At 43.1% G+C, this 25,035-nt stretch overlaps 1 protein-coding gene across 1 annotated transcript in view; it reads right to left on the bottom strand.

The window, feature by feature from the left end:
* Window positions 1–25,035, bottom strand: part of COL9A3 (collagen type IX alpha 3 chain) — a 48,481-nt gene that overhangs the window by 8,068 nt on the left and 15,378 nt on the right. Inside the window, exons 6-13 of the mRNA XM_088154037.1 lie at window positions 20,967–21,020; window positions 19,673–19,726; window positions 14,631–14,676; window positions 6,789–6,842; window positions 5,976–6,047; window positions 5,013–5,048; window positions 3,328–3,372; window positions 819–851 (exon numbers count right to left, since the gene is read on the bottom strand). Of these exons, the coding sequence (XP_088010163.1) occupies window positions 819–851; window positions 3,328–3,372; window positions 5,013–5,048; window positions 5,976–6,047; window positions 6,789–6,842; window positions 14,631–14,676; window positions 19,673–19,726; window positions 20,967–21,020 (394 nt within the window). The remainder of the gene's footprint in view (window positions 1–818; window positions 852–3,327; window positions 3,373–5,012; window positions 5,049–5,975; window positions 6,048–6,788; window positions 6,843–14,630; window positions 14,677–19,672; window positions 19,727–20,966; window positions 21,021–25,035) is intronic.

The raw sequence follows: 25,035 nt of genomic DNA, 5'->3' as shown, positions 1-25,035 counted from the left end.
TGATGCTTCTCTAATTCCTAAATCCAAAGGAGTAGAAAGTTTAGAGCTGCTCTGGCATGTTTTGGTGCACCGTCTTGTGTGCATGAAGTCCACTTTATGAAAGCTGGTTTAAGCCTGGAATGGTCCAAACAAGGGTGCTGAAAAAGCAAAAGGAAACCTCTCTGGCATGTCAAGCGCTTTAAAGAGTAATATCTTGCAATGTAGACTAGAACCTGGAGAGAGGAGACACTTTGGCACCACAGCTTTGCACCACTTTAGGACTGGCTCCAGGTCTGGCTGCTCTTATATCATCTGCTTTTAGGAACAAGGTCATATTAACTCTCATTGTATTCCAAATGCAGCAAAGCTGATACTTTCTTTTAGATCACTGTGGTCATATCATTCATGTGGGGGTCCAGGAGCTCTTGCCTCACCTGCCTCCTAGCTCCGGAGCTGAAGACATTACTCGCTCTCCATCCCCAGAGAGTCCTGCATCCTGTTCTTGTAGGTTTTGCTGGAACCAATCTCCTCTCTTCCTCAGTCTGGCACAACATGCTAGACTGCTCTTGCTTAAAGCACCAGCTGCCATATTGCTGGCCTTCTACTGTTTTCACTGCTCACAGGGACTTTTAAATGAACTATAGGAATGGCGGTGAGTGGTCAGGAAGCCTTTCGTAGGTAACTGACTTTCCCTTACACAGCTTCCTCTGATAGCAACCTCTCAGATTTTTAAATAAAAACTGCCAGAGAAATGCACACAAATACATGCACTGAAAAACACAAGGGGTAGGGGGTTTACCAGCATTTTCTTTTTTCTCTGGGAAGTATAGGATACTCACCTCCCCTTTCTGACCAAGAGGTCCAAAAGGACCCTAGAAAAGAAGAAAGAAATTGGAGTAAAGCTATTTGCTTAAATCCCCTGCAGGAAACTGACGTGAAACTGAAAGATTCTGGATTGCTTTTCATTGCACCTCACAAATGCTCCATCCACATTTATCATCTGAATAAATTACATGGGATGATGCAGAATTAAAGAATCATAGAGTTGGAAGGGGCCATCGGTTTCAACCCTTGTTCGGTGTGGGAATGCACAGTGCAGTTCCATGGCTGTGGGTGAATGTGAACTGGGGTCTCCCCTAGACTATCCTTCACCCCACTGGCTCAGTTCTGGGTCTTATCCTCAAGTTCTGAAGTCCTCTGCTCCAGAGGCTTGCAAACTTGTTCAGGACAAGGAACCTGTTAGCTAAAAAAAGAAGATTTTTTAGATCAGAACCACTGATCAGAAGGCAAAACTCTTGTGATAGAAACTTGGCTGCATTTGAGTGATTTTTTCCCCCTTTTGTCTTTCATGGGACCTTTTCAAGTTCTTGTAGAATCTTGGGTTCAGTATAACATAGTTTGAAAAACCCTGCTCTATGCTTACTTTTTAAAGGAAGACAAATCAATGATCACATTGGCTACATTCACACAATACACTTAACCTAGTTACTGAATTAACCTGCTGTCTGGGTTCCCACAATACAGGGAAGCATAAACTAAGCTGGGTTTGCCCAGTACACTAAGCCACAGAAAACTTCCTCAGGGTTAACACCAACTAAGAGTATTATGTTGTGTGGCTGCAGCTACTAGATCTTTACGTGTCCTAAACTGAAGATATGACCTGAACCAAGAGTGATGCCTTCTATGGTTCATTGCTTCCTTGGCAAAGGCCATCATTTCCCAGGATGCTTGGAGGAATTGGGGGAGCACCCATGCCAATTCACATACTGTAGATACTGGTCCAAGAACTGGATGGTTGCCACAAAAGTGGAGACTCGGTTGAGGCACTGACAGGCAAAGAGGTTGCTCTGGAAAGGTAGAATCAATAGAAGAGAATATGTATGCAGCCCTGGGTTGAACCGTGGAGTCCTTGGGGTTCTCTGAGCTTGGTTGCTTTCTTGCAGACGTTTCATTACCTGTCTAGGTAACATCTTCAGGTCTTCAGATGTTACTTAGATGGGTAACAAAATGTCTGCTACCAAGCTCAAAGAACCCCAAGGACTCGCAAGGTAGAATCAGAAATGCAGCAACACCTAATGGTATAGATTTTACCACTATCCAGCAATTGAGGAGTAACAGAGGCATAGTCAGGCACTGTAGTAAAACCAGGAATGTTCCAGTTGTTCCAGCTGGCAGCTATGAGTAGAGCTCACAGTTGATGAGAAGATTGGGAGGCCCAAGCTGGAATGATCAGGATGGCAGTAATTGTAACACAGACAAAGAGCTATGTTTTGTGTGTAGGAACGGAGTCTGAAGGAGGGTGGGGGTGGAGAAATCATCTCACAAGGGACCCTCCCTGGTTTTTGGGAGAAGAAAAGTAAGGGAGGGGAGAGTTACTTTCAGACTTGCAAGATTCTGTTACTGTAACCTTACAGTGAAGGTAGTGTCAGTACTCATAGCTGATGCTTCTTGACTGGACTACCTTGAAGGGCTGACATCAGTCTTGCAAGTCTGAAAGTATCTCTCCCCCCTCTTACTTTTCCTCTCCCAAAAACAGGTGCTTATGTCCCCAGGAAAGTCCCAACCCACTGAATCCTTGGTATATACACTTAACACACACATGCACACAGAGTATATACACCTGTAAGAAAAGTATTAATATGCAGTAATGCCTTCCTTGTATTCAATACTGAAGTCTTAAAGCCTTTTTTTGTACATAGGCATATCCAAATGGGCCATTGCTCCACCCGTCTGGCATCAATTTTGGGTGAAGGATCAGGGGATTCTGTCCAAAAGCACAGGCCTTTTAAGACTCTGAGAAGCAATTAAATCCAAACTCTACAATTCCCTAATTGCATGCAACTACACTGTAACCATCCCATTCCCCTGCCTTTACATCAGGAGGACTAGGGAGGGTCCCTTCTGAGATGCTTTCTCCACCCCCACCGCTCCTTCGGACTCAGATTTCGTTTATTGGACCATTGTCTTGGCCGTGGCTCTTCCTCCTGCATCCCAAGGTCATTCCCACAGGCCATGACACTAGAGTACATGGGGATATCTTGATTCTGAATGGGAAATAGCATAGCTGCTGAAATTCCCTTGGTCGTAGGCTGCTGCCAGAACACGCACATCCCCGTTTCCTCCCCGGCTGAACTACAGGAAGAGTCTTCTCTGGAATCTCCAGACTTACGTCTTCATTGCCCTGGGGAGGTGAGTGATCAGCCCTAAATCTGGCACTTCCAGAAGCGATAGGACTACGGCTCTCAAAACTCCCAGCCTGCAGCTGGAAAATTTGGGAAGGAGAGGTCCCAACAGAAGTGGAGGGAATCAGGTTTGGTGGGGGATCCATCCAGATGTAACATTACATACCAGTTCTCCTTTACTTCCCGACAGTCCATCTGCTCCTGCAACACCCTGTACATGAAAATACAAAGACCATGTTTATCAAAAAGAAAAAAAAAGACTTTAGAGTTATTATAATTGACTAATGAAGGTTAATGTTTAGTCTCTTCTGAATCAAGCTCAACTCCTGATAGCTACCTGCATAGACCATGCAATTTTCTTGGCAACAGTAGGAAAATGGTTTGCCATCTTCTTCTTCTGAGATGTTTCTCAATTCCCTAGTCTACCTGCATTCCTGGGATCTCCTAGTGGTCTCCCATCCAAGCATTAAACAACCCCAAGCCTGCTTCGCTTCCAAACCCAGATCAGGTCAGCCAAATGCTGCCGTCTACTGAAGACATCTTTGACTAACTAACCGTAGCACTTATAACACCAATATTATCAGTAACGCTCACGATGCTGATCACGTTAACCGTAATCTATAAAATGCATATTATCTTCGAGCGTCTCGAATACATTTGCTCAATCATTCTTACAAACCACTCTTTTCAGTCAAGATGATGAAGTGGGGATTGTCCAAGTGTCAGATCAAATTATCCAGTATTTTAGAGCACAGCAAACCTCTGAACTCAAAGCCTTGGAGTTGCTAAGAGTATTCAAAGGCGTGATTTTGCTTCAGAATTAAAACTCCAATGAAGGGCATTTTTCTTTCTGGGAGGCTCCTGAACCATTTTATGTGTTCAACCTGGTAACTTGCTGCCATTTGGTTGGAAGTAGCTTTTCCTGTTTAAACCAGAAGGGGGCATTCCTCATCCAGGTATGTGAGAAATCACTACTAAGGATGGGAGAGAACCGTGCTCAGTTTTTTTGTACAATTTTACCAGATTCACACTTTCTCAACTGGCACATTTATGGAGCAGAAAGCCACCCTGTTCTAAATCTGGTTTGCTAATGAGTACAAAAACAGACAGAATCAACCAATGCATTAAGGAATAAAATAGACAAAAACGTGTCTGTTACATCAAACGACCTCATCCGTCACCAGAGATGGACATGAGTGCTCAAAACTTAAGTTGCAACTACATTTTGTTACAGCCTACAGCTTTAAAAGAGAGTTACGGTACAGTCCTATCCTTGGGCTGTGAAAGAGATGCTGAGAGGCAGAAATTTCAATAATGTGTTGCCATATTATTGGGGTCTGGACATTTGCACCCCAAATATGGTAACCTGTTTAAAGGAAATGAACAAAAACATTACCCACTGCATCTCTCTCCTTAGACCAGTGTTCCTCAACCTTGGCAGCTTTAAGACACGTGGACTTCAACTCCCAGAATTCCCCAGCCAGCCATGCTGGCTGGGGAATTCTGGGAGTTGAAGTCCACGTGTCTTAAAGTTGCCAAGATTGAGAAACACTCCCTTAGGGAGAGGCATCTGCAGGATCTGAAGCTCCGCCCCTCTTTCATGCACGGGTGCAATGTTGCATCACACATACAAAAGAGGTGGAACTTGGGTTGCCCTTGGAGAACTGTAATATTACAGATGCACTATTAGGGGCATAAACTAGTTTCCCACACCATGATCAAACCATAATGTGATTTGTGTGGCTAGGTTGTTGTATGACCCCAGTCGCTGTGATTTATTCAGTAAACCAGGATTAGACAAACCATGGTTCAATACGATTTATGCACCCAGAGAATTGAGATTTTACTTACCTGGTTACCTTTGGGTCCCAAAACTCCAGTAGGACCCTGGAGACAAGAAAAAAGGAAGCATGAAAAAGAAGAATGGTTGAAAAGTTACTCGAATTGCAGAAACATAACCATAAAGGAGTTACATAGAAATACCTTTTAGACTAGGTAAGTCTACATCTGAATGTTTGATTTAAGACAATCTCTTCTAACTAAATTTATTACTTAAATCTAAGACAGTATTTGGAGCACTTTTGCAGTAGATCAGTGTTTCTCAAGCTTGGCGACTAAGCTGCGTGGACTTCAACTCCCAGAATTCCCTAGCCAGCACGCTGGCTGGGGAATTCTGGGAGTTGAAGTCCACACAGCTTAAAGTCACCAAGCTTGAGAAACCCAGCAGTAGATGCATGACAGTGGAAGAAGTTGTGGGCAGCAAGCTCCGCCCATTTTGTGCTCTAAAGTGACATCACATGTAATGATTCCATACATCATGTTGTGGGTGGAGCTGCCACTAAGCCCCGCCTCCCACAAAACAGGTGTTTCAGGAAGACTGGTCTTAAAAAGGACATTTCTTATCTTCTGTAACAGAGAAGACAACATTAATTTAAAAACAGTGTTTAACATCTATAATTCATGCAGTAAAGAATGGTAAATTTGCGTATGTGTCTGGTTTTATTCTATTTTTACTGTATGTTATATTGTTTTTATTGAATGTTAATTAATATTTATTGTTGTTTTATTGTGAACCACCCAGAGTCACTTTTTCGTGAGATCTAAATTTGAAATCTAAATAAATATAAATAAATAAAAATGATGTTTTTCTTTGTAGCCCTCCTCAGTCAGTGGAAATATTTTAAATCGATTCTGTAATTTAGATTACAGAACTGACTGAATGAACAGATGAAATGTTCCAAAGGGTTCTGCACTGCCAGTGACATTCATCAAAGCCACATCTGGTCAATTTTTTCACTTTTGTGGAGGGCTCACCTGCTCACCAGATTCACCCCGTAGCCCCGTGGAACCGGGTCGGCCAGGTTCCCCGCTTGGTCCTCTGCGACCCTGGAAAGTTAAATAAAAGAGAGAAATAAGAGAGGAAGCTGAAAAAAGGGAGAGGGGATTTGATCACAAGTTGGATCAAACTACATAGTTGCCATGCAGTTATCTGAAATCAAGGACATTTCAGAGGATGGCTCAAAGCAGTCTGAAAAGGAGAAAACATCTTATCTAGAAATAAAAGGTTGCTGATTTGTAATCTGGCAACTCTGCATTTTGCAGATCCCTATGAATCGCTTTACTTTTCCATCCATTCAGCCCCATTTAGTTTTGTAGAACCTTGCATTACGTGCTACTTTCATTTATACCAGGGTTTTTCAAACTTGGCGACTTGAAGGTGTGTGGACTTCAACTCCCAGAATTCCCCAGCCAGCATGCTGGTTAGAGAGTTCTGGGAGCTGAAGTCTACACCACCACCACAACCACCACCACCACCACCTCTCCCTCCCCCTCCCCCTCCCCCTCCTCCTCTCTCTCTCTCTCTCTCTCTCTCTCTCTCTGTCTGTCTGTCTACCAATCATCTAATTGCAGGGTGGGGAATTCTGGGAGTTGAAGTCCACCTGTCTTAAGGTTGCCAAGTTTGAGAAACCCTGCTCTACACCTACCTAGTCTGCTGGCATCATAAAATCCTTGGTAGTGCCCCTACAGGCAGGATACAGAAGCCAGTTGCAGTCACCCCCCCCCCCACCCCCCGGCTGGGAAAGATACCCAGTTCCATCCCAAGGTCACCTTCTGAAATTGACTGACCTGGAAGCCTCTTACCCCTGCTGCTCCCAGGGGTCCTTGCAGACCAAGCCCTCCCTGCAAAAAGAAAAAAGAAAAGGAAAAAAGGATCAATGAAGGCAGATAGTACCATAAGTCTTTCCTAATGTTCCCTTTGCAAAACTGAGGGAAAATCTGGTTGGGCATTTATTGGCTGGATCTGCCCCACAAGCTAAGCTCAACTAGAATGAAGGGGTAGTTGGTGGTTCAGCATTTTGTGAGGACCCAGCCATTGTCTCAGCACACTGTGTGAATCAGATCTTCACTGTGTGAACCAGGCCATGCTGTGAAGCTGTTATGCTGTACAGTTGACTCATTTGGACACAGCATGTGATGTGAGCACATCATTTTCTTAATCCAGATTTAGGGTTAAACATATTCTGCGAAGCCACCAAGGATTGCATGTTGAATTTCAGCTTTTCCCTGGAGGTGTGGGGCTGTGTCTTGATTCCATCACCACCACCATCACCATCACTAACATCAACATCAACAGGTATCTCATTTCAACACCTCAGTTGCCTGAAAACAACTATGGAGCTTTTAAACTTTATTATTTGTCCTATAGCTCAGTTTTTATGCTATGGTCTTAAATTTCATTTTCCCATGTGCCTACCTGTCTTTGTTTATTTCCTTAACTACACTGGATGGATGGATGGATGGATGGATGGATGGATGGATGGATGGATGGATGGATGGATGAAAATCTATGTTTGTCTGTTCTTGCCCTTTCAATACAGTTTGGTTGGATTTATTTTTTCATATTATGATATACTAGAAACATCTAGCACAAGGATAAATTACAAGTAAACATCTAAAGCTTTGTATGGCTCCTGAGGAAACCCCAGGTTACACTGTCAGCATTTAGCAATCAGACAGGAGAAAGAAACTGTAATTTTTCCTGAATTTTGCCAAAATAACAAGAAAACAGACATGATCAGATTTTGCTAGGCATAATGTACCTTTAAAAAAAAAAAAACACAAACTCCAGAAAAGATTCTCCAAAAAGAGCCAACATTTCAGTTCTATCATCTTTAAGGACACAATTGTGACTCCTGTGGCTCTTAAAGTTCAGTTAAAAAAACAGAAATGGTGGTCTAGGGCCAAAACCTTGACCTAAAGCTACTTTTCCCCCAATCTTTCCAAATAGGTTGAACTAAAAAAGGTCATAAAGTTGTTTTGGCACTATTAAAGGAGTTCTTTGCTATTGCCTTCTAATGGAGGAGTTTTTTGACTACCCAATATAGCCAACAGCCATGACCAGCCATAGTAGTTTCCCAACCCTACTTAAATTTGGGAGATCCCCATGGAGATACCACCTTCAGTTCCAACATTTCCAGGGAACAGAGTCATTCAGAATGGTATGGCTATGATGGAATAGGGTGATATATCTCTTCCCCTAGATGGGAACAGCAATTCCAGCTTGACAACACTTTTTGTAGGACAACAGCACATGAATCTGTGTGTGGAGACAGCCTTTACAGATTTAACTTCACTGTCTTGCCAACACAAATCAGATCCTCTAAGGCTGTTGTTGTTTTTTTTAAAAAAATGGGAGAAATCCTATGTGGTTATTTACAAGTCTGCTGTGAATTATACCGTAATTTTCACTATGCAGCTGGAGAAGTGAAGCAGCCCCAGCAGAACACAATCTCCATACTAGAAGGGTTGGAGGAAAAATAGGGAAGGAGGGGGAAATACCCTGTGCATCAATGTTGAGCATTCTTTCAAGAGAAAATCATCCAAGAGAAGAATGTGATCTCATATTCAGGTCGCAAGAGACATATTCTCTTGTTTTCCTTCAATTATCGTGTTCCCTTCCATGCAGATCAATTGTCAAGGCAGAAGATGCAAAATATGTTTGTTTTTCAAGCTGATGTCTTTCCCCCTCGGAAACTCATGAATACCCCATGATGTGTTATTATTTGACAACTAACTCAAGATGCTTGCAAGAAATCTGTTCCAGTAAAAATGAAGGAACAGTTTCTAAAACACACACATACACCACCTGTTGTGAGTCTATTACTAAATCTCATAATGTGCCATTTGAATATAGATAATTATTTTGAATTAAAGCTTCCATTCAGGGGTTATAGCAAGGGTTCACTTCTAAATGTCATGATATTCCGAAGAGGAACCCAGGAAGTCGGTTACCACTGACAAGTTCCTTAATGTTGTTCCTTCTGCTCTAATGGAATTTTGGAAAAGATTTGTCCGGAATTGTATTTACGCAATTCCCAGGTGTGCCCTGTGGCAACAGACTCATGCTTAGCAGCTAACCTCAGAAACTGAGAATCTGAAAAAACAGTTCAGGAGCCACAAAGCATAGCCATCATACAAACATGGGGGGTACCTATAGGCCTAGATTTAAATTTACATACAGTCAGGTCCAGAAATATTGGGACATCAACACAATTCTAACATCTTTGGCTCTATACACCACCACAATGGACTTGGAATGAAACAAACACAAACACAAACAAACACAATGTGCCTTAACTGCAGACTGTCAGCTTTAATTTGAGGGTATGTACATCCAACTCAGGTGAATGGTGTAGGAATTACAACAGTTTGCATATGTGCATATGTGCCTCCCACTTGTTAAGGGACCAAAAGTAATGGGACATTTGGCTTCTCAGCTGTTCCATGGCCAGGCGTGTGATATTCCCTCAGCACCCCAATTACAATGTGCAGATAAAAGGCCCAGAGTTCATTTCAAGTGTGCTATTTGCATTTGGAATCTGTTGCTGTCAACTCTCAAGATGAGATCCAAAGGGCTGTCACTATCAGTGAAGCAAGCCATCATTAGGCTGAAGAAACAAAACAAACCCATCAGAGAGATAGCAAGAACATTAGGCATGGCCAAAACAACTGTTTGGAACATTCTCAAAAAGAAGGAACGCACCGGTGAGCTCAGCAACACCCAAAGACCCGGGAGACAACGGAAAACAACTGTGGTGGATGACCAAAGAATCCTTTCCCCGGTGAAGAAAACACCCTTCACAACAGTTGGCCAGATCAAGAACACTCCCCAGGAGGTAGGTGTATGTGTGTCAAAGTCAACAATCAAAAGAAGACTTCACCAGAGTGAATACAGAGGGTTCACCACAAGATGTAAACCATTGGTGAGCCTCAAAAACAGGAAGGCCAGATTAGAGTTTGCCAAACGACATCTAAAAAAGCCTTCACAGTTCTGGAACAACATCCTATGGACAGATGAGACCAAGATCAGCTTGTACCAGAGTGATGGGAAGAGAAGAGTATGGAGAAGGAAAGGAACTGCTCATGATCCTAAGCATACCACCTCATCAGTGAAGCATGGTGGTGGTAGTGTCATGACGTGGACATGTATGGCTGCCAATGGAACTGGTTCTCTTGTATTTATTGATGATGTGACTGCTGACAAAAGCAGCAGGATGAATTCTGCAGTGTTTCGGGCAATATTATCTGCTCACATTCAGCCAAATGCTGCAGAACCCATTGGACGGCGCTTCACAGTACAGATGGACAATGACCCAAAGCATACTGCAAAGCAACCAAAGAGTTTTTGAAGGGACAGAAGTGGAATGTTATGCAATGGCCAAGTCAGTCACCTGACCTGAATCCCATTGAGCATGCATTTCACTTGCTGAAGACAAAACTGAAGGGAAAATGCCCCAAGAACAAGCAGGAACTGAAGACAGTTGCAGTAGAGGCCTGGCAGAGCATCACCAGGGATGAAACCCAGCGTCTGGTGATGTCTATGCATTCCAGACTTCAGGCTGTGATTGACTGCAACAGATTTGCAACCAAGTATTAAAAAGGGAAAGTTTGATGTATGATTATTATTCTGTCCCATTACTTTTGGTCCCTTAACAAGTGGGAGGCACATATGCAAACTGTTGTAATTCCTACACCGTTCACCTGAGTTGGATGTACATACCCTCAAATTAAAGCTGACAGTCTGCAGTTAAAGCACATTGTGTTTGTTTCATTCCAAATCCATTGTGGTGGTGTATAGAGCCAAAGATGTTAGAATTGTGTTGATGTCCCAATATTTCTGGACCTGACTGTAGCTCCTGATCTAATTTTAATGTGTGTTTTAATGTTTTAATGTTTCTTTTATGGTTTCCTTTTATTGTACCCTGCCCTTAGTCACGTTCTGTGAGATGGGCGGCTATACAAATGTGAGGAATAAATAAATAAATAAATTTCAAGCCCTCCTGCAAAATATTAATTTTTTTCACCTGTAGTCTGCTTTGGAGAGGGAGAAGGAAGGAGGGAGGGAAGGAGGAAGAGAGGAAGAGGTGTTAAAAAGAAAAAAAAACAGGCATCTCCAATCACTTTGGCTCTGGAACCCAACCCGATGTTGGCTTCAGCCCCACCACGCCGATGGCCCTGATGAAATGTAGTCTTTGGGCAGAAAGAGGTTGTCCAACTCTGGACTACTGTCAGCTCCAGGAGGCAGACTAGACGAAGAAATCACCTCCACAAGGAAGGCCAAAACAATTTTCTTGAGATTGGCTAGAATAACAGAATCTTGCCAGTTTAATTGTGCTGTTCCTCCTCCCCCTTCTTATACTTCAGTGAATTAGGGAGGTGTCTGAGTCACTTCTAAATGTTATCTGGACATTCTGTACTTAAAATATGTTTTACCCCTTGTCATCTTGGTAACAGAGCTTACACATCTCTGTCAAGGTCATCTTCCTTAGTCTACAACTATAGACTCTAAAAACCTTGGAGCAGAAACCTAACCTTTTATGTTCACCAGGCCCACAGATGGAGCTTCCAGTTACAGAATTCTGGTTCAGACGAAGTTTGTTGAGTACCATAATGAAGGGTTTAGGTCTTATAAATGGAATGACTAGCTACTTACAGAAGATCCTCTTGGACCAGGTTCACCTCTCTCGCCAGGGATACCTTGATCTCCCTAGAAAGACAAATACAAAATTGCTGGCTATGGATTTTCTACGAGGTTAACCCAAGATAATCAAAAGGTGATCTGACCATGGGCTTGAATGCACAATCAGAGATACAGAAAGAAACATTGAACAAATGTATGTACTGGGGAGATACTTACAGGTAAACCTGGTTCTCCTGAAGGACCAGATTCTCCCATTTCTCCAGGACTTCCCTTTAGTAAAAGGAGGAAGGAAAAGTCAGCCCCACACCTCAAAACCAGCTACCTTTTTTCACCTACTTAGGACAATCCAGGGGATGCCTTTTCATAATATCCATGTTATCTCTTGAATTGAAGAATGGGCAACCTGAGCCTCCAGGGCCATCTGTTGATCCCCCAAACCACTTTTGTGGTTCCCCAAGCTGCATTCAACCTCAGCTGTTGGAAATCAGTGTCATGGGTTCACATTATTTTGAAGTGGGAATTACAAGGGAATGGTAGTGTCAAATATTAGTAGAAAATTAATTTTAAAAGACCTAGGAACAAATGAAATTTCCCAAATCCAGGAACTGCTCCAATATTATGCAGCTCACACCCACGTGTAACACAGCCCACTCACTTTGCACCATTTTTCACACCTCCTGCATCCATCACCATCTACAGAAATTACACGTGGCCTCTGGCAGCCCCCCTCGTCCACCCATGGCTTAATTCATAACCCTGAAGAATCAGATTATAGCAGGATTTACTTACAGGTTGCCCCTTTTCACCTTTAGTGCCTGTGCTTCCAGGTAGTCCCTGATAGGGGAAAAAGTGTCACTAATATTGAAAAACAGAGTCAATAAATACATTTATGATGTCTTCTTCCAGAGACCAAATATTCTTAAAAGAATGGTCTGTGTTCTCAGTGAACCATAAAAATAACCATATAGACATGCACACAAATAAATGGTAGAATAACTTCCAGTGTTATGGACCACCAAGTATTGCTCAACAACCTAATCAAAAATGATCAGCAGGAAGAATGGATCTCTTCTTCTCTTCCATCTCCTTTTAATGTCAGCCTTCCCTACCCCCTCAAGTCCTATAATTCCTCTGCCAGCAGAGATTGTGGGGGATGATGGAAATCTAATATATTTGTGGGCACCAGGCTGGGAAATGTTGTTCTATCAACTCCAGTTCCCATTTCTTTCCTCCTGTCTGCATGACTATTGCAAGCAGCCCATCAAGGGTTGGAAGTTATTCTGGGAACCCTGCACAGTACTTCACGAAGCAGAAAGATGGAGTAGAAATCCAAGAAATAAGGAAGCTTTCAGTCTTGCTTGAAATGCCCTCTAAAAATGATGAGTGTGTTATAAGGCAGGGTCCCCTCTTCCTGTGACTGGAAGCTGAATCAAAAATAGAATGGGTTGGGAATGGGAAACTCATCCCAGGCCATTGTCACATTTGTAGGCCATAGCTTCTTTCACCTGCAAGAGGTCTCAGATGTTTCAGGAGAATCTGTAAAGCACCATGATCTCTCTTTGACCTAACTTTTATGGAAGACGACTTACAGGGAGTCCGTTAGGGCCTTTCTCTCCAGCAACACCAGAACGACCGGCAGCGCCCTGTGAATGTCAAGAAATTACAATGTGCAAATCGCTGAGGACTATCGCAGACACTATTAAGAGTTTGCTTTAATAATATGACAATCCATTCCATTATTATTATTATTATTATTATTATTAATAATAATAATAATAATAATAGCTAATATATCAGTTTAGGAAGGAATAGACAATAATTACTAACAGATCCTGGCCATTCTTTCTTCTTCTTTTATATCCAGGCTCCTGTACACAATGGTGCCCAGGGTGACCAACCCTTGATTACGGCTATTTGTATGACATTTGAAATCTGAGTTGGGCCTTGAAGTATATCATGTAATATTTATTAAATATTTTATTTGCTAAATTGTTTTATTTAATGTCAGGCCTAAATTATATTTGTAACTTGTTTTCGGGTCTTTTGACTGTAAAATAAATAAAATAAATTTGTAATTGCTTGTAAAATAGAGAGCAGCTTTGAAGCCTGGTAGGTTTGATCTTTGGAAAAAGGAGAATGTCTAAATATTCATGCTTAAATGATTAGAAAAAGGCAATTATTTGATGCATTTCTGCTGTCTTTTACACAAAAAACATTGTAATTGCACATGTAGGGAAGTCTTGGCTTCAAATCCCTTATTGTCTCATTCAAAAACACACTGTTTACAAGCTGTAGAAGACTGCTTGGGTCCTATATAATCAACGCAAACCAAGTGGGAATTGAACAAATGAAAAACATAATGAAATGAAACACTGAAAAATGAAAAAAATACTTTTTTCCCCTCATCAATGTCAGAGGAAAGTTTTGCTGGCACTAGTGAATTTTAGGGGCCCTTTTTTCAAAGTTTTTGTCAACAACAGTGCACACTCTTCTGTTTCACTATGAAAACCTTTTATAACAAAGTTCACAAACAACAGAATTCAATGCATGTTGTAAATACATTAATAGTTTTATGTATCTATGGGTAAGTGAGCATGTAAGAGTCACTTTTTAACGAGATAGGCAGTGACAAATTTGATAGATAGATAGATAGATAGATAGATAGATAGATAGATAGATAGATAGATAGATAGATAGATATTATTTTAAAATGCCCCCAATTTCAGTTATTTGCCTTCACTGTTTGTATTCATTTGTTGCATAGACTCATAATCAAGTCTTGGCTCAAGAATTAATTTTTGCATTTTAACCTCAGCTTGGAAAAAATGCCACATCAACATATCTCTCATTTTATTTTTTCGAGTGAGCTTTAGCCAAAGGCTGGGGGGACGTGGCTGAAGGCACAAAGATGAAGGAGACGGGTCGTTGGTTTGGACCAGTACTGGAAGCACATTAGGACTTTTAAATAGGACTACAAACCTTCTCACCATCAAGTCCATGCGCTCCATCTCTTCCATCTTTTCCAGGAATCCCCTGAAACCAGGAAACAGGGTGAATAGGCAGAAAGAACTAATGACAGAAGTAACATGTGGGTTCATTATTAGGGCTACCAAACCTGGACTGCAAAAATCCACTAGATGGCAGCTTCTAGCAAGGGCTTTCTGCATACCTTTGCTGCCCCCGAGAGGTTCTCCTTATTTTGCAACCCAGATGTGGTAGCCTGTCAGGTTCAGCGCAAGAATCACACGAGAGAGTCCGGAAATCAGCTCAGCTTCTTTATTAGCTTGCACCTAATGGACAGAATCTCGCCAGACTAACTCTAATTCCCCAACGAGAGCAACTATAACCATCAAGCCCTTAGGGAGGGGCCAGTCTCTTCCTCCTGACTTTCACACAGTCCAGCTGGGGGCTGAGGAGGTGCTTCCCCTGGAATGTCTCTCCCCCTTCCCTGTAACCTTGAAGCTCCCTTCCAGAATCCTCCCCGCTCATGCCTTCTATCACATAGCCCTACCTTCCTCCTAGCCGTCAGAAATCAAGAGACCTTCTTAACTTTGCTGAACCACAACTCCCAGCTAGCAGGGACAATAGGAAAGGATGCCTGGAGTTGTGTTTCTGCAACATCGCAAGTCCACAGGTTCTCACCTTCTGCATTAGGCAAAGCTTGTCCTCAACAGGAAAGAAGCACCTACAGATTTTACAGGTCTGCTCTGTCCCATAGATCAGACTGTGTATGTCTGTTTTATGGCATTCATAGATGCAGAATAATTGAAAATTGCATTTGGCCTCCATGATTTTTCTTATTAGCCAAATCTTTTCTGGGAAGAATGCAGGGTACAAACAGAAATAATAATAATAATAATAATAATAATAATAATAATAATAATAATAATAATAATGCCAAGCAGTTTAACAACATACTGCAAGGAAGTGAAATTGAAGATTGCTTAACATCTGGCAAAACCTACTTGATAATGAAAGATCCAACAAAAGGGGTAGCACCAGGCCAATTACCTTCTTGCCAACAACTTTCAAATTGCTAACAGATGTGGTAGCTGATACAGTCCAACAGCACCTAGTTGAAAACAAGCTCTTTCCACCTGAGCAGAAAAGAAACTGCCCAAACAGCAGAGGAACAAGAAGATCAGCTCCTAATGGACAAGATGATTTTGGAAAACTGCAAGAGAAGGAAGACCAACTTGAATGTAGCTTGGATTGATTACAAGAAGGCATTCGACTCCCTGCCCCATGACTGGATGATCAAGTCCCTAGAAACAACAGGAGTCAGTAGAAACATCAGAAGCTTTGGGCGAAGACCAATGGCACAATGGAAGACACAGTTGCTGGTCAGTGGTGAGAGACTGGGAGAGGTTAACATCAAGAGAGGAATCTTTCAAGGAGATTCACTATCACCACTACTGTTTGCCATTGCATTGATCCCTCGGTCAACAATACTGACAAGTCAGGCCATGGCTATCAAACATCAAAAACATCTGCCAGGCTATCCTACCTCCTATTCATGGACGATCTGAAGCTGTATGGAAAAACACCATCTCAATAGAATCGCTGCTCAACACTGTCCAAATATACAGCCAAGATATTGCAATGGAGTTTGGACTGGACAAATGAGCCACCCTTACCATCAAAGGGGAAAAATAATGAAAATTGAAGGAATCAAGATGTCCAATGGAAATAATGGTGCATTGGAATATCTGCAAGAAATACCATTTGCCTGCAAACGAGAACTGGTGGGACCACAAAATAGGCAAAGGAACAGAAAATGAAGAAGCAAAAGTGCTCTGGGACTTTCTGTTCAAACAGACAAGCACCTGCCACACAACACCCCAGACTTAAGAACTGTTGATAAGAAAGACAAAAAAGTCTGGACAGCGGACGTTGCAATACCTGGAGACAGCAGAAGAGAAGAGGAAGAACTGGAGAAAAACACAAAGTACAAAAGACCTGCAAATAGAAGTAGAACAACTGTGGCAAAAGAAAGCAAAGATAGTACCAATAGTTATAGGTGCCTTCGGTTCAATCGCCAAACATCTGGAGCACCACTTGAAGACCATTGGCATTGACAAAACCACCATTAGTTCATTGCAAAAGGCAGCTTTACTTGGAACAGCTTCTATCCTGCCTTTAACGATGCCTAAAGACGATGCCTTTAACACCATAAAAAAAATCTGCCTATTCCAGGTCCTTGGGAAGGACTCGATAGGTGTCTTACAAGTTATATGAAAACTATTAATATCGTCATCAGGATCTTGTTCCATGGACAGAACCACAATTCCCAGTGATGTGGCTCCAAACCACCCAGCTTTGATTGATCTCCTGGCAGTTATCTCATGTAAACTCAGCCTGATAAGAAATCCTGCTGAAATAAAGCAAAGATGGGACTGTGCATAAGACTCCATGTCTGAAAGGATATTTTGGCTGGTCCATGGCTGGACCAAAGCAGATGTCTTCCAGGAAGAAAGAGCATGAAAAAGCCAAGGAAGGACAGGCACAGTATGGGAAGAAGAGTGTTGGGACGTTTAAAAGGTAGGCTAAACAGTTGCATATGCTCTACCTCAGTGTTTCTCAACCTCAGCAACTTTAAGCTGGGTGGACTTCAACTCCCAGGATTCCCCAGCCAGCATACTGGCTGGAGAATCCTGGGAGTTGAAGTCCACACAGCTTAAAGTTGCTGAGGTTGAGAAACACTGCTCTACCTGAAGCCAAGGCCACGGTCATTGGCGAAGCAGTCAGGGTAGGTCACTGCTCAGAAGACCAGCAGATGGGTTGGCATGTAGCCAGTACAAAGGAGGAGGAGAAAGATGGACACCAGCATTAGCTGACTCCCCCCCCCCTCCCATAACGCCCATCTAGGCTTCAGTTCTACCCACCCACAACACAATGGTTTGTGTTGGTGTTTGAAACACAAAACCCATCTTCTGCTTTGGACACACTTCTGAACCAGACAGAGAACCATTGGTCTGCTGAAAGAGTATGGATTTCATCTCCGGGGAAGGAATTCTGGTGTAAGACATTTAGAAAGTAATATCCGGGTGGATGATTTGCAACAGTACCACCCCAGGATGGAGTCATCAGGAGTATTCATGGCTAGACTGAAAGTGACTGCTTTGTGGAACCCTGCCCTACATTCCCAGATTTGGGAAAACCATCTAAGGAAAACTATGTGATACCAACAGAGGTGAATATGTGTAGCTCAGGGTTGAACTGTAGAGTCCTTGGGGTTCTCTGAGCTTGGTTCTTTTCTTGCAAACATTTCATTACCCGGCTAGGTAACATCTTCAGTGTTATAGTGTTATAGTGTTCACTACATGAATTAATGGCTAAGTGCCTTCTATGCTGCACGTAGGACTTTTACCCTTATATTACATCATTCAGCATCATTTCAACCCCCCCATTTTGCCATAATGCTTTTGATTGAAATCACCGTAGCTATAGAAACCCAATGGAAGTAGCGGAAAACAAGCCACTCTTGATTCTTGAGAGTTAGAAGGTAATAAGACTGCATTAAATCGAAAACACTCTGGAGAAGCCAGAAGTCAAATATCCAAGGGCTGAGCAGAATCCAGTGGGGCTGTTCTTACTAAACCAAACCATAGAGCCGCAGTGGAAAAATATCAATTTGAATGCCCCCCCCATCTAAAAAGTATGCATAAGCCTCCTTGCACATGGCGTCTCTGGTTTGAACTTTTCTCCCTGCTATTTTAGTCATCAGTCCATGCAGGGTTGATTTTTATTATTCCAACCCAAAAAAATGAAAGGAAAGAAATTGTGTTGTCTGTCTGTCTTCCAGTAGAATAACTCTCTGAACAGAACAATGGGCCAGATTTGTTGTTGGGGGAGGTTTGGGGGCAAAAGAAAGACCAGGTTTGAAAATGCACAAGGTCCAGCCTGGGGTTGCTGAGAGAAACAATCCAGAAAAAAAATCTCTCTATTCATCTCAGTAGCAGCTCGGGCTGAGGCTCAAAATGTGGCTGACTGCTCCTTTCTAAGCCCCCTCCCTTCTGGTCACATGACCCAGAATGGAGCACATCTGGCCAGCCCTGTGCTTCCCCAAACCCGCAATCACATACTGATGCAACGCCTTATTTCATTACAGAAAAGAAAATAAGTGAAACCGCCTAGGGCCACTGCTGGTAACGGAGTCAGAAAGAATTGCATAAACCAGATCTGCATGCTTTTCCTGCTTCTTGAAGATATAACAGCATATGCAAATACGTGGTTTCCCCATGGGGGGTCCGGAATCACCCAGCCTAGGAAAGACCTATCTTGACTGTATTCATACAACCCACTTTACCAGGTCAATTCCAAACCAAATAGCTGCATTTGGATGGCATGCTAAGATGGATTAGGGTTATCCTTGACTATTTTTTAATGTCTTACTCTGTCATATGAATCCAGTGTATGTGAATATTGTAGCTTATGGTAAGGAGAGAAAGTCTGTGCAAGGGCTGTATTGATTGCTATTGACGGACCTTGACTACCTCAGCTTCGAATTTTCTTTTATGGTTTTTATTGTTCTTAAATTGTATTGTTTGGTGTTCTTATATTCTTTTTAATTGTTTGCGAGCCACCCGGAGTCATATCTTTGAGATGGGCGGACTATATACATTGGAAGAATAAATAAATAAAAATAAAACAGGTTGTGTGAATGCAGCTAATGTGAGACTTAATTTCCTGCATGGAAAGGTATAGCTACATGGCTAACTTCACACAACCCAGTTAGACTTAAACTGTAAACAGTCCAGAGTTGCTGGGAGTCGGGCAGCATATATTATGGTTATGATTATGATTATTACATGGATTTAAGGTACTTGTATTGTAACATGTGGTGGAAAGTTGTATGTGCAGGTCATCACTTCAAGCCATCATAGGGTTTAATTTGGGCGACACAGCATTATCTGTATTCTCTTAACCTAGATGCAGATTCTATGTGTTGTATGGACTCAACCCACATGTTGTTAATATGCCTTTGCACCCCACAGTTAGCAAGGAACGTGGCCTAAAAATGGCTTACAGGTTCTCCTGGAGGTCCAGCAGTCCCAGGAGGTCCTTTTGGACCTGGTCGACCCTGGAAAGAGAAAGCAAGGGAATTTTCTAGAAGATATCAATGATGCCCAAGGAAGACCTATCAAATCCTTTAGGGAGGCAGTAAATAGTGAAGAGCAAAGCTGAATCTTAAGATAAATTAGTTTTCATTATATCTCCTTTTCTTTTCTTGTCTCACACCATTAATTTCTTTGGCCTATTACTTTTTACCTCTTTTTTGCTTTCTGTATAACTTTGCTTATCCCAAAAGTGAATAACTTGACAGGTACATAACTTAAAACTACAACAACAGCACACACACACATGGAAAGTGGGAATTCCACTGTACTTACAGCATCACCTTTTGGCCCTCGAAAACCTTGGTGGCCTCTATCACCCCGGGGGCCCTGAAATTATTAAACAGAATCCATTACACATCACCTCTTCCCCTCTACTACTGGCCAAGCTCTGATTTACACTGAAGTAAAACAATACTCATCTCCCTTAAGAGCGTTGCATCTTAATTGGTGCCCTCCCACTCAAAAGCCTGACCGAAAGGAAAGAGGAAGAGGAGGAGGAGGAAGAGGAAGAAGAAGAACCTGAAACAACTGTGAAGGAGATGGAAAGATACAACCTCTTCCTCCTCCTCCTCTTCCTCTTTCCTTTCTATTGCTTGCAATCAGATAGAATTATTTACAGCCCATGGGTTGCCAACCCAGTCTAAATTCTGGTCATTTTTGGGAGCACGGGAAATGCTGGGAATGTTGATGATTTTCCAAAGCTTCATCTCCATGGCCAACTCCAACCATGCCCCCTCTGGACACTTTTCAAGTTTCCAGAGACTTATCCTAGAAGACCCCACAGTGGTTGACCAGAGGTGGCCTTCACAATGACAGTGAATGGATAGTGCTGGTAATCATGTGCTGGGGGTTTAAAAGGTGACTATTAGCCAGTAACTGAAGCAGAGACATTTCTATACGCTGATCCAAAGGAGTTGCCGAAGCACGATCATGGATAAACTGTCAGGCTGTTGATTAACTGTCTAGCCTAGGAAGAGGCAGCATATAAATTATTGCAAGCAAGCAAGCAAGGAAAGGTGAGCATTTATCTCATTGCCTTTTCTGATCTACAATCGCTTCCAGAAATCATTCTAACTGATAGCACTGGGGCTAAATTTGGTGCTTGCTGCATGAAAGCCGTGTGCGCTCTTCTATCTGGGTAAAATCTGATTGCTTGAAAAAAAACACTTTGGGGGGAAAATGCAATGTAAAAAAAAAACATACCGCTTTTCCTGGAGGCCCTGGAATGCCAGGTTGTCCTCTGAATCCAATGTCTCCCTAAAATCAAGGAGACAGCATGATAAAATCTTTGTCCCTCGGGGGCGGGGGGAGTTACTTAAAAATTACAAAGGCCAGAAAGGGACTCAGAGATATTTCACATCGTTCCTGTATGAGAACCATTATTATCATCATCAGCTTCATCATCATCCCCATGATGCCACTGGGAGGGCGCTAGACACAGGGACGCCTGAGATCAGTGGGCAAGTTAGTGGCCACGTTGAGGTCTGAACTTGCAACCATTCCTGTTTCCACCCCATGAATCGAATGGCTCCTGCAAGCAATTCTGGCCAAGAAAATACAGAGAGATGAAGGATGGCATCCAACTTACTCTGTCCCCAACAGGACCGATTGGCCCAACAGGTCCACTTAATCCCCGGGGACCCTAAGAAAGAGAATCAGTTCAAGGTAAAGCACGGCTGATTTAGGTGTTAGATTTAGAGCCTCCCTTTTCAGCTTCTGCAGGAGCTCAAAGCAGCTGAGACAAGAATCTTCCTGTCTTGTGGGTTGGGCTGAGAGAGGGGAACTGGCCCAAAGTTGGCCCTTGAGTGTCCATGGTTGGGGATGGAGTTTGGAGGTTCTCACTTGAGCTCGACTACAAACCTTTGCGGGGAGGATGGTAAAGCCAGCTGACGACTTTGGGTCAGTCACTCTCTCTCAGCCCAACCCACCTCACAGGGATGTTGTTGTAGGAATTTTTTTTTTTAAATTCTCCTTTAAGTCAGACTCAATTCCTGGTGGTTACTTGGACATATCCATGTTGCTTTCTTAGTGAACAGACAGAAATGGCTTACTACTGCCTCCTCTGGAACATTATTTTTAATGTCCCACAGGCCTGAGATTTCCTGTTGGTCTCCCATCCAAATACTAAACAGCCCACCTCTGCTTAACTTTTGGAGATCAACCAAAGTAACAAAGTGATTACACGGTGATTACACGGACGTGTCCAATACCTGGCGTCAGTACAGAAGGAGTTTGCCATGCCTTCTTTTGGGATGGCTTTTGGACTTTATCTAGCCTAAAGCCCTGGGATTTCCTTGTGGTCTCCCATCCAATTACTAAAGAAACCCAATCTTGCTTAGCCTTGTCAAGACTAGGAAAGGTTGGTCCTCTGGTGGGGAACGCAAGATACAAATTGAGTGAATGAATGGATGGTGCATTCACTGAAGTCTCTTCTGCTTGGGGCACTCACAGAAGATTAAAACATAACATTTAATTAAAAGCACTTAAAATATTATTCAAGATACATGAATACAAAGCAGCCATCCGTATTAAATCGTAAACAAGCAGCCCATCTAGTTCAAATACCCAAAGGGTCACGATTTTTTTTAAAAAATCCTGCTGCTGGCAGAAGGCTACCACGGAAGAGAATCCAGCTGGATCTTCTGTTGCTGCCGCAACTTCGTAAAAAGGACTGGGGAGAAAGAGCTGAGTTTTAAAAAAAAGTTCAGCTTGTTCTACCTGCAAGCCGACATTTCCAGGAGGCCCCACCGGGCCTGGCGGTCCTCGCGAACCCTGAGAAAAAAATAATAAAAGAGATAAGACGATTGATGGTCAGAAGTCCTCTAAAAAGAAATGCGGAGCGGTCGCCCGATGCTGATTCACAATTTCTTCCTAGGAGACCCTTTGGGCCGTGGTAGGAATATTTTGTTCAATGCATTGGTCTTTGCTGAGGTGGGGTGGGGGGCAGGTTGAAAGCTGCAGGGGTCTGTTGTGATGCAAGCTTTCTGCCTGCGCATCCTAGGGTCTCCCAGGCATGCCAAAAGAGCAGAGCCTGTGATCCAACACAGGTTGGGTCATTCTGATGAAAGCGGCGCTGTGCCATTGCAGGATCCGCCCCTTTGGTGGGTGAGTCCCGACACAGCTTGCAAGTGTGCCAAAGGGGCGGAGCTTGTATTGCAACGGCCGCTTTGACTACAGCAGTGTTGTCCAAACTTGGCCACTTTAAGATGAGTGGACTTCAACTCCCAGAATTCCCCAGCCAGCATGGCTGGCTGGGGAATTCTGGGAGTTGAAGTCCACTCATCTTAAAGTGGCCAAGTTTGGACAACACTGGACTACGGTGACAAAAGGGCGGGGTCCTCTGGATGCCGCTGAACGTAGTCTAGGTTTGCTCCAGAAGTCTGTGCTATTAAGAGAGGTGAAATTAATTGTGCAAAACTGCATTAACACACAAGCCTCAGTTGCCACGCCCAAGCTGCTGTTTTCTGCCCCCCGTAGAGTTTGCATTGTGGTGGGGGAAAAGCAACATCTAAATCTCCAGCAGCTTGATAAGGCGCCTCATCTTTGGCTTTGAAATTTTGTTTTAGGGACAGTTTAAGAACCGCGGTGCCCAGTCCCCCACGAAAGCAACTCCCATTGAAACCAAGGCAGGTTCAAGGAAGAATTCGTTTATTGGGAAGTAGTGCACAGCTCTAAGGCAATGGCTGGATCTGAGCCCACGCGCGCCAGAACTTAGTTGTATCTCACTCCCGTTTCAACCCCCCCTCTGTCTTTGAATCTCTCTCGCGCATGTTGAAGATTCTCTCCGGTTCTCACATTGCTACGACCTTGGGCATTCCTGAGAGCCAGATAATAGTCCATCTGCGCCTAACGGTTCACCTTCCAACCTTCCCTCCCTTCCTCCCGTCACTGTAACGGCAGAAACGAAGCAAGCAAACTAGCAGTGCCAGTGATTGATTGCGAGGATTCTGACGGACAGAAGCAGGGACCCAAAGGATGCGGCTACACTCAGACACCACGTGTATTGGCGGAGCCAGTTCTGTCCTACCTGAATCACAGACCTTTCTGTTGGAAACAAAACCTACAACGTAATGGAAAGCGTTACCTTCTCCCCATCTTTGCCTACTTCTCCAGCCTCTCCTTTGTGACCGGTGTGCCCCTAAAAATAAAGCAAAAGGAATCAAAACCCCATTCCTGAAGCTCTGAAAGTGCCCAGAAAACAAAGCAAAGCAAAACAAAAAGGTTGTTATCATCATTATGTCTACAGAATCACCGAAGAAGTTTCCTTTCTACTTTACATCCAGAACTAGAGGACTGACAAGGTGGAAAATCCCTAGGGCATCAGCCTTTATCTATTCCCGTTAATTATTTCGATCAGCATTATCAGATGTTTATTCATCTGTTCATGAAAACCTCCCCAATTCTAGGTTCTGGAAGAACCGTCTTTGGCATTCCCTGCCCCTTTTATTTATTGGACCCCTAGTGCCATCGTTTCCCACTAGGCCACGTTGTCTGGGGCCCACCTATCCATCCACCCACCCACCCATCCATCCACCCATCCATTGGGAGGGAGGGGAGGGGGAGGTGGGGAGACTTGAATGGCTGACACAGGGAAGACGGCATGGATTTATGTTCCACAGTGCCAAGAGCAAGAGAAGAGCCGAGGGGTGGAAGCATTACAGAGAGAGATCCAAACTTGAAATCAGGAGGAACGTCCTGAGTGAGAGAGCTGTGAAGCAATGGAATAGCCTGCTTTCTGAAGTCATTGGTGCTCCATCCCTGGAGGTTTTCAAGCAAAGGCTGGACAGCCATTTATCAGGGATGGTCTGAGGATTCCTGCCCTGGACAGAGAGTTGGACTAGAAGACCTTCAAGGATACTTCCAATCCTAAGTTCTATGATTCTATTACTTCTCCATCAAAGGAGATATTCTTCACCAATCCTATTGGTTTCATTAAATTTTCCTGTCCAAACCCAGGTCTTCCAGCCACAGAATCTAGAAAGGGACCCTTGAAGTTTGTTCAGTCTGTTCCTAGCATCATCACACTGAAATATAAGTTCTGATACAGAATTTAGATAAAGAAATGGCACATTTAACTTCTGAAATTTATTCCAGTGTTTCACTAGAGAACTATTGGTGTTTCAACCTTTTGCTGCTGACAGAAACCACAGATACTTCCAGGTAGCTTGAAAAAAATCACAGCCTCCTATTGACCCACTAGCTTCCGATAAACATTTCCCAGCTAGAGAATATATCTCAGAGAGTCCACAATTCAATAACAACTATTCCATAC

Source organism: Python bivittatus, unplaced genomic scaffold, assembly GCF_059951505.1.
Source record: "Python bivittatus isolate LINGU-HERP-01145 unplaced genomic scaffold, Pbiv_v1 ctg000700_np1212, whole genome shotgun sequence".
Lineage (NCBI taxonomy): Eukaryota > Metazoa > Chordata > Lepidosauria > Squamata > Pythonidae > Python > Python bivittatus.
Note: the sequence above shows the minus strand (reverse complement) of the source record. Positions and strands in the feature narration are given on the sequence as shown.